A 10,554-nucleotide genomic window follows, 5' to 3' on the forward strand; every position below is an offset into this window, starting at 1 on the left:
ACGAGCAAAGCGCGTTTTATGTGCCATTTATTGAAAACTTAGGATCATGCTACATAAGACAATAAATAAGATTTATATTCCGCTTTTACTCAAAACTCAATTTAAACCACCATCGAGTGTTTATAATAACTTCCGATTGCCGTCTAATGTGTGTTTTGGCCATGTAAAGTTCCTGAAATAGCTATGTTATTTCCTCTGAGTCAGAGCAGCGATCATGGAAGAGAGAACACAGGCAGACAGCGCTGGAAGCTGCTAATGCTCATCAGTAAATCAGTGGGAAATGAATAGAAATCATGATTCTGTCTGAGCTATGGTTTTTAAAATGAACACGCACTAGTGTAAATGTAGCCTAATATTTGTGTAAACTGAAGACTATTTGAGCTTTATTAAAACTATTTGCACTGGTTTATTGTGTTGGTTACATTTTGTTCCTTTGTGCAGTGGCTCAGGAGATGAGTCTTTGAGCTTGTATAAACATCAACAAGCTGAAAAATAAAACCAAAGTTGTTTTTTTTTAGATAATGTAATCTTGTTAAAATTGATTTCATAAAATTGGTATAAAAAAAAGTATCGTTCAGGAACTGAAGTCAAGGTATCGGTATCAAAAAATTTTGAACGATACCCAGCCCTACCTGTAATACTGGTGTAATTACAAATATATTTAAATACATGACATACAAGTTTCACCAGAAATACAATTAAAGTATTTATTATTTAGTATTAAAAAACAAGAAATAATTAAATGATATTATTAAAGAATGTATTATTATTTATTAAAGTTTAATTTACCATAAATGCTTGTCAGACATTTGTCAGTAGCCTACACTTTAGCCATATTTCAAATAACTATGAAATTACATATAAAAATGTACTTAATTACTACTTATGTGGACCAAAAAAGCATTCCAATGTTCAACTTGCATTTAATATAAATATAAACTAATACATTTTCAACATTTTCAGTTAACTATAAAACACTGTGAAATTACATATAAAATATACTGAATTCCTGTGTGTGAGCCGAAAAAGCACTCTAAAGTGCATTCTTTTATTCTTTTTATTTCCCTAATAAGTGTTCTTTAATATACACACACACACACACACACACACACACACACACACACTAAAAGTTATACTAAAATGTATTTGTTTTTCACAAGGGTATATAATGTTTGCTCTCATTGTGTGTACTGTATTTTGACAGTTGGATTTTGCATTTTGACTTTTACACTTTTATACTGTAGTACCTGTATCTCAAAAAATGGACACAATATCGTACAGTACATCCATCCACAGCCCTGGATTAGCTGCTGTGTGATGTACTTCAAAGTTCGAGAAACTCTGTCTATACTGTTGAGCCGCGCGTTATTGAAGTTCTAGAAGGCAGCAATAAATCCCATCAATCAGAGCAAGAACACATCTGACCCTCACCTCCCTCTGCAGAGAACACAGTAACCACCTCGCTGAAGGGCCCGTCTCCTTTGTTGTTATACACCCCCACCCGCACCTCAAACGGGGTGAGAGGGGGGAAGGTCTCGTCTCTGTATTTATAGGTGGTGGAGTCTGCAGAGGTCACCATTTTCTCTTTCCACCCACGTGTGCCATTGGCTCGGAACGCCACGATGTAGCCGAAACCTTCTCCATTTTGGAATTCTTCAGAGACGGGCTGAGGACAAAAAAAAAAGAACATTCTTATGAGCTCTGGATTAATTTCCAGGGTGATAATGTTTAAAAGTCACACTTTTTACACTAATTCTTAAAATATCGCTCAAAATATCTGAGTTTGCTTAAAAGGAAAAAAAAAATTGTTCTCTGCAATGGGATTGGAAATTGGAAAAGGATCCTAATAACACAGCCAGCTGAGCTCGGAGAAATGACGGAAGGGTAAACGGCAGTGCAGCCAAATGAACTCTGCTGAGGAGTGACTCAGATTCAGCTTTGGAATGTATTATTTGAGTCCAGTGGTTTAGGTGCTATTCTCACAGGACGTGACACAGAGCGAACAGAAGGAAACAACACGGGAATCTAAAGGTGAACTCTTTTTAATTTGACTCATTAATAAAAAACACAAACATTTAACAGACAAATATGTCTGTATGATATATCTCTAAATTAAAAATACCGAAAACAACAACACAAGCACCTCCCATGATGAGGTGAGTGCACTTTAAAGAGATTTATAATGCTCACATTCATTAATTAGATTAAACTTCAATTTTAAGTTTTGGCTTTGCCGGCATTGTAGTCTACTCTCCCAGGTTCAGGAAACAGTCCTCCGTAATATGCGCTGCACACATCTGAATATTTGGGTTGTACTTTTCTGGAACAGTGTTGTAAATACAACTTAACCATTGATTTCTAGTTGTGTCCTCTTTTGGAAGGCCAAACAAAGTCTCCACGACATGGCGGCAGCAACAATACTACAGCTAGTATCAAAGTTACGCCTTCTTTCTTTGCGTAAACATTTGGGCGGTGTTATGCAAATCTTCCCACACAGTGACGTAGACATGTGGGGGTATGTTTAAACGAGGCGTTTATCGTTAATATCTCTTTGGGTTTGAGACTTTAGTCTTTGCAACTTTAGGGATCTTATCTATACACGAACAGCTTGTAACACTCCAAAGAGAAAGGGAAACTTGAAATTGCATCAAAAGACCCCTTCAAGACACATCCACACAATAATAGAGAAATCGCACTAATATACTATTTGATGTTGTGATACTTTAGCTAGTATAGTACCGTGAGACACAAAAAAGGTAGTATTGACTACTTTTTTTCTCTCTCGCCATTTTAGGACTTAAAAATTAGAGTAAGCAAATTATGAATTCTTTAAGATTTCACTTACACACACAGTTGCCATTACTACCATGCAATTATAATGCACTTCTCCTGATACATCTTTTATTTCTAGCAGAACACTTGCTCATTAGGGTGAGTGATCACAATGTGGTTAGCATTTTGCTATGCTAACACACCTAAATCATTCTTGTTCTGGAAGGTTGTATACAGTCTGTTGGTCACATGAGTTGATTTTGCCTGTCCAGCTGCTGACAATTTCCTTGCTGCTTTTTGAGGTTTGACACTTGCTTAATGTTTTTCTGAGGGGGGAGATATCAGAGTCTGTCTGCGACACCTGCAAGGCATTTAACAGAATGGAATGCAATCTATTAAGGGAGATAGAAATGTAATTAAAATGTAAGCCGGCGGAATTAAATCTTGGGCAATTTTAATAATTGACAAACACCTGTACTCTCCTCTCTTTTTGGCAGCGAATCTGTCCGTCATGCCAAATTTTGACTGATTTCCACCCGCTTCTGAAATTATCACGTCCCTTGGCGGCAGCACCCAAAATAAGATGCAGACAGATGATGGAAGAGCATAGGCTGTACCTTCACACGAAATACTTTAACACATACTTTTAGAGCCATAGCAGTGTAATTAACTCACTCTAGTGTTTCTAGCAATTTAATTAACAACCCTTGAACCAACATTATTGGTGATGGCTGAGCCTTTCTTCATCGGACAAATAATAAATGGGCATTTTAAAAAAGGAAAATGAAGTGGAACATGCATCTAAAAAGACTGTTGGGTGAAGGAGTGGCACCCACAGTGCAAATGGAGTCTGCTGGCGGTCTGATATCGGCATGCATGGAGGGCTGCGGCAGGCATCGAATAGGAAGTAGGGCAACTGTAATGGTCCAGTCCATTGCTACTGGTGCCCGTAATACTTTTTCTCTCTCTGCAGACACTAATGAGCAGACAGGCCGAGCTGTTTAGTCATTCATCCCGTTTAATAAGCAGCTCTCGGCCCAGCCACCCTGGTCTTCCACAACCGCCCAGAGATGATTGGAGAGGCAGCACAGCAGCCAGTTCACGTGCCCCGAATGCCAAAGTAGCACCGCATCTTCCCATATCTGCCAGTATTGATTGGAGATGCAGAGCCAATTCAGTGGTTCTAAAGTGGTTAATCAGGACACAGATAAACAGGGTGGAGCTAAAATAGAGCTATATGGGATTGTGCCAGAGAAGAGGACATTAACGTTTGCACGGTGTTGGGGGAGGCTACGTTCACACAATCTGTTTTTTTGGATTGACGGTTGTGTTCACGAACAGGTGTGACTCTCAAATTTCCTATTCAGCATAGATGTGACCTGAATCCTGCATGACTTATCAAAGTCAAGCCTTTTTCTGTTCTCCCAGTGGTCAATGGTGACTTTTGGTCAGTTTGGTTATAAAATGCAGATCATCACATTTTTATGTGCTGCGGCAGAGTAATCTGAGACAATAATCAATCACACATATGGCATTGAGAAGTCTGATTCAATTGAATTCAGGTTTGTTTGCATGAGGAATCAAAAATAAATGTTTTACAGGTCAAATAAATGATTAATGATTAATTTTTATCCATGTGTTCCTTTTTAGACGCTAAAGGTAAATTACGTTGCTTGACAATATGATTTGAATATAAAACAATGTTTTTGTTGATTTCTAGTTGTATTCATTGTAGTATTAAGGTCATTTTTATGGCTGTGTTCTTTTCTAATTCAAACATTAATGCATAGAGCTTTTATTCTGGCAGAAAAACACAGGTAGACCTTAAAGCTTCTCTTTTGTTGACAACAGATTTATGAACGATTGTCATTACAAATTTGACAAGATGGTTGGCGCGTTTTAATTTTCAAGTGCATGTTATAACCGATGCAATCTCAAAGCATCTGCAGGGATCCAGTTGACGTGGAGCAACATTTACAGCAAACCGAGCTGCTCTGAGACACTCAAAATAGTGGATGATAATAAGCTGCCAGCTTTTAAAACAACATACCGTATATCACTACATTGCAGCCTTTGTGATTTGATCACAGAACTAAGCCATATCATGTTCTCACAACCATGTGTTGTTAGAATTCATTAAAAAATGTTGCCAGCCAATACATGTAGATTGCAAATTTAAGTTTCATATAGTCGCCAATGCAGATTTTTACTTGCATTGGTGCTTGGTGAGTTTAATGTTGGACCTTGAGTAAAGTAATAACACACCTTGCCAACAGCTCTTAGTGCTTTGTTTAAAATTCGAAACCACTAATGAGAGTTTTAAATATGGTGGGACTCTTAATGGTTAATGTAAAGGGTCTGTGCTAGAAAAGGGTAAATTCCAGGTATGGGAGACTTGGTAACTGAAGTATTATTAAATTCATAAAGCTGCTCAGTCACCATTATGTCCTTGAGCAAAGCACTCGGGCTCCGGGGGGACAGTCCAATTAATGCGTTGCAAATCGTTTTGGTTTAAAAGCGTCTGCTAAATGATATGTAATTTAATATGATGTACTATGTGTCTCAAAACAGCACCTGAAGCTCCTGTCAGGATACCTGCTAGTTTGTCCCTTAAAGTGATACAGCAGTAAAGAATTAACGCTTGAGAAATCTCCAGTGTGTTTAAAACAGGCAAACATTAAACTCACAATGGGTTCACAGCTCTAAGCAACATCTAAAAACCTTTCTAGTGTATAGATCTGCATGTTGTGAACGCGTTGAGGGCTTATAATTGAACTGTCATTGCGAAAGCAAAATTAAAACTCTGATTATTCTGTAGTTACAGTGATAACCTCCTCAAGGGGTTATAAACTCAGGAAGTCATCATGGTAAAAATATTCCATTGCATCTGGAATGAGCCTTATCGTATTTAATTTCTCACTAAGGTATAGTTCTGCTAATATGAAAGTTATTTGCCTGGTGACAGTTGGGGCCCGAGTATTTAATAACTGCAAGAATATCATCACTTCAGTGTACATCTATTCCTCAATTCCCCAGTTAATCGCACCTTTAACTGGCTTCATTTGGAAACCTTTTTTCTTGTCTTTTTTTAAACGTGTTTATGTGCACAATAACTCCCCTCACAGCAGTGCACAGAACCAAAGGTGATCTGTCCATTAGCATACTAGAATCCTCTTCACACGGTAAAAAAAAAAAAAAAAAACCTGACTGGATGTTGCTGCAGCATTGTATAATTTCAGATAACAAACAGATTTCCAAAAAAAAAAAAACACCCAAGAGCTCTGAAAATTCAAGGTTAATGATCATTTTTCATCTCTTGTCTGACCATTTCCATTTTTTAAATAATATATGGCAGTGACCATGACTGTCAAACATATAGAAGGATTAAGGTATAACAGTATATTCATTATATTCAACAGTTTATGACTTGTGCGCTATATGTCTTCTGAAGCCATTCGATATGTTGCAGCTCTCAAATTTCATTCTCCATTCCACATATTGGAAAATGACTGTCATATTAGATTACAACATATTTGATAACCAGTCGTGTATTGGTGTCACTGACATCGAACCTGGTACAGCTCATGAATGTATATTTTTCATTTTGCTAGTACATGGATGAAGCGAGATAAGGCAACAATACTTCATTATACTTCTTTTTCAACAAAGGACTAGCAAGTAGTACTTTAGTAAACTTTTAAAAAGAGCACTGGCTATGTAAATAATACACTTTAAAATACTATACTTAAGTTTAAGAACTTAAGAATGCAAAATAAGATATTTTTAAGAATACTGGTAATCAAAATGTTGCTGGTATCCATTGACATCCATATATGGAAAAAAGATCAATGGCTACCAGCAACTGTTTGGTTACACACATTCTTCAAAATATCTTCCTTTGTAAACTTTTAAAAAGAGCACTGACTATGTAAATAATACACTTTAAAATACTATACTTAAGTTTAAGAACTTAAGAATGCAAAATAAGATATTTTGAAGAATACTGGTAATCAAAATGTTGCTGGTATCCATTGACATCCATATATGGAAAAAAAGGTCAATGGCTACCAGCAACTGTTTGGTTACACACATTCTTCAAAAAGATTTAAGAACACTACAAGTGCACATTCAATGCTACATTTGATGAAGACCTCCATAACTGTTTAAGAAAAAATATGCACTATATAATATGAATGCGTGAAGTATGAAAGGAATTATAGGACATACTATATCCGCCATGTTGTCATTATTGTTATGAGACTTACAGCATCAGTTGCACTGCTTCACTGCTTCCGTAGCAGGTCATCCGAGTACTTTTTGCCTACTTTTGCCTACCTGCTATACAGCAGGGAAGAAGGCATTTTCGGATGCAGGATGTTTTAAAAAAAATGTAAATAATACATGCCAAATTCACACATCACTCTTTAGCAAATGGGCTAGATGGCCTCAAAGCTAACAGACACAAAACTCAATTTAGATTTTTGGGGCTCTTTAATTAATGGAAAGCTTTTTGTGTGACATGTCCTCAGTCTACAAACCAACACAACTTTACATAAATAGATGAATGGATATGTATAAATGACTCATCAGCATTTACAAATAGTACATTTTCCTATTAAGCCTATGTCATGTTAATAATTAGAATAAAGTAAGGCTTGCAAAGTATTACAAATGTCTAGCTGATTTGGAATAAAACTGCACCACTTCTCAGTCCTTTTTGCTTCCAACAGCATTCCCACAAAGCACAAAATGTCATTTAGAATATAGTCATTCATCTGCTTTTATAGGGTTTGGGACTATAAGTGTAGCAATCCTTCAATAGGCAAATTGCGATGGTGGCAATTATAACGGGATACAATTACGAATGCTCAAGTCAATTAGCTGCGTGAATCTATTTGGCCAGGAACTGCAAGTCTTTTATGCCATATTCATTAGCATAGCAAGAGTTCACAGTAGGGAGTCCATTATGCATGCTGAGTGCAAACCTACCTCCCAGGATATGACCAGCTCATGCCTGCGGCCGTTCCCCCCTCTCACGTTGGCAGGGGCTACTGACGGAACTGCAGACACAGAAATACTGCAATGTAATAGTGCATTATATTATTAGTTTCTATTAGCTAAAATCTCTATGCAAATATGTGAGTGGTGCATTGCTTGCTAATGACTACTAGTGATTAATTAATGCTTGGCTGTCAAAACAGAGGAGGAAAATTCACTCTATAGGTATAACTCTCAAAACCACAACCAAGAATTACTCAGTCGAGAAACAATATAGCACTCTGACAGCTTGAGTCACACAAACAAACACAGAAAATAAAGAGAAAAACGGGAATAGTTAAACCAAAACTGTAAAATATTCTATTTTTTAAAATCACTTATTTACTCATGTAAACAAATTCATAATTGCAAAGGCGTTGTTTTGTGGGAAAATAAATTAGACAACAAAGGCTTATTGGAAAAAACGTGCTTCTACCTACATTTCTATTGATTTATTCTACCTAACTTCTATTAATTTTCACACAAATAACGATTATTTTCATGCAGTTCCTTGCACAATACTTTACATTTACATTATATTTATGCATTTGGCAGATACTTTTATCTAAAGTGACTTGTATTGCATACAAGGTAGGCTATACTTTTTATCAGTTCTTGCTATATTGGCGTTGCTAGCGGCATGTTCTACTGTTTGAGCTACTGGAAGGCAATGCTATGTTATGACCTCAAAACAATTTTCTTATAGTGGATGACTAGTATACTAATACATAATGATGTTTATATCACATAATCAGCTCCACGTGTATGGCTTTTCTGATGTAATAAACTTGCTCTGTAGCTCACCTGGTATAGCACTGCACTTGTGATGCGGAACGCTCGAGTACGAGTCCCGTGTAACACAAGTCACATTAAAAGAGACCAAGGCAAGGCAAGTAGATTTTAGGTGGAGTTTAGCATAGGTGGTATGTTTTTTTTTTTTTTAAGTAATTAACAAGCGCTTTTACTTTCTGGCACCGATCACCAGACATTTAATTTCTGAACTGCCACAATACTCTACAACACCCAATGTAATAAATTGTTCCCAGGTTCACGTTCATCTGTTTGGGTTAAAATTGAACACGCTTTTAGCGCAACTCACTGGACATTTAACTTTGAAAGTGTAGTGAAACTTGCAAGAGGCAATGCAATATTTTGCAGTCATTTCACCACATTCACGTTTTTCCAATGAAACTGGGTTGAAACGAGATATTATTGAACTTTTTCATACAACAACAGTTCAAAGTTTGGGTTAGAACCACATTTAGGTCACTATTCATGGAAAATCTTCCCATACGTTGCAGCTTGCCGATCTTACTCATCCTGTACATTTGAAAAAAATGGCATTTTGGCGTCAGTGATGTCAAACGTGGTATGACACGTTGAGATGCAAACATTATGATCTTTTTTTTTAATCTAAACGGATGATAGAATAAATCATTCTCATTAGGGGTGGGCGATCTGACAATTTTATATCATAATTGGTCTTGAAGACGCCAACGACCTACTTTTCAAGTGAATCGTAGAGATCGTGATCTTTTATGTCTTCGTAATAATGTTAAAACTACAGTATTAACTGCTTACTAGATGACTGTGACTGGCCAAATTCTATCACGCGTCTCTATTATGTGTCTTTCATGCCTGGTGACGTATTTGAAAACACTGAGCAAGCAGTAGAAGTGTGATGAATCAAATCTTAGTTTCAGTTTCGATTTTAATAAGACGGTTATTGTGCCGCATGCCGTTTCTTTCATTTAAAGCGGCGTGCTTTCGCCACTCCTTAAAAATGCCTAACAATGTCCAAATTGGTCAAATCAAGTAACGTGACTCTCATAAAAGGTAGTCTACAAAGTACAGTGGGTATAGAAAATATTTTTTGTTTTATCCAGCTGTATTTACTCATTGCAACTTATAACATCCAAGTGAAAGACATAACACAAACATGTCAGAAAAAAAACAAAAACAGAATCACTGAGTTGGAAAAAGGATCACCCCCTTGTGTCAGTATTTTGTTGAACCACCTTTTGCTTTAATTACAGCCTTTAGTCTGTTGGGATATGTCTCTACTAACTTTGCACATCTAGACTTTGCAATATTTGCCCACTTTTATTGTGCTTTTAGTTGTTTTGTCAATTTCAAAGCTCAACAGCTGCGGAATTATTACTGTATGGAAAAGTACTCTCTGAAGGTTTTTCAAAAATTTTTTGTTTTGGGCTCCACGGCTAAAAATAACAAATGAATGGTGGCATATGATGACAAATTGCAATAATTCAATCGGCTTTAAATAATGATAAAAAAGTAGCTGTCATCATATTCGTATTTTGGGACATTTTGTTGCTGTGTTATCAGGCAGGCCTGCTGAATGTGTCTGAACCAAAGCATGTTGAAGCGAGGGTTTTGTTCTCCGTAAATAGAGAATTCTGCAGCCTCTTTGCCTGAGGGCACAAGTGCCTTTCTGCTTCAGCTCAAACACAAAAACTTGTTTAAATTCATGTAAGCGGCTTATTTTCCACTTCTCCTCCAATTAAAATAGAACCAGGGTCACCCTGGATGTTCAGATGGGTGACGGCAGTCGTAAAAATGTGTCACAACACGCAGCTACACAATCCCCCGAGTGGAGGATAAACGAGGCTTGAGAGAAGACTGTTTGTTTATTTAGATTTCTGTTCGTTTGGAGGACATTTAGCTCAGTGACATTCATGGGTGAATGAACCAATGACAGATACCTGCTTCCTTAGTGCGGACTGC

The 10,554-nt window shown here is 36.9% G+C and overlaps 1 protein-coding gene across 2 annotated transcripts in view; it reads right to left on the minus strand.

Annotated features, from left to right (window-relative positions):
- The window catches only part of cntn5 (contactin 5), a 200,301-nt gene that overhangs the window by 7,972 nt on the left and 181,775 nt on the right, over positions 1 to 10,554 (minus strand). For both annotated transcript variants that reach the window (XM_016562234.1, XM_016562233.1), the window contains 2 exons: positions 7,762 to 7,832; positions 1,432 to 1,666 (listed from right to left, as the gene is read on the minus strand). In XM_016562234.1, coding sequence (XP_016417720.1) covers positions 1,432 to 1,666; positions 7,762 to 7,832 — 306 coding nt within the window. The remainder of the gene's footprint in view (positions 1 to 1,431; positions 1,667 to 7,761; positions 7,833 to 10,554) is intronic.

The sequence above is a fragment of the Sinocyclocheilus rhinocerous genome, unplaced genomic scaffold (assembly GCF_001515625.1).
Source record: "Sinocyclocheilus rhinocerous isolate Xijiao unplaced genomic scaffold, SAMN03320098_v1.1 scaffold619, whole genome shotgun sequence".
NCBI classification, from domain to species: Eukaryota; Metazoa; Chordata; class Actinopteri; order Cypriniformes; family Cyprinidae; genus Sinocyclocheilus; species Sinocyclocheilus rhinocerous.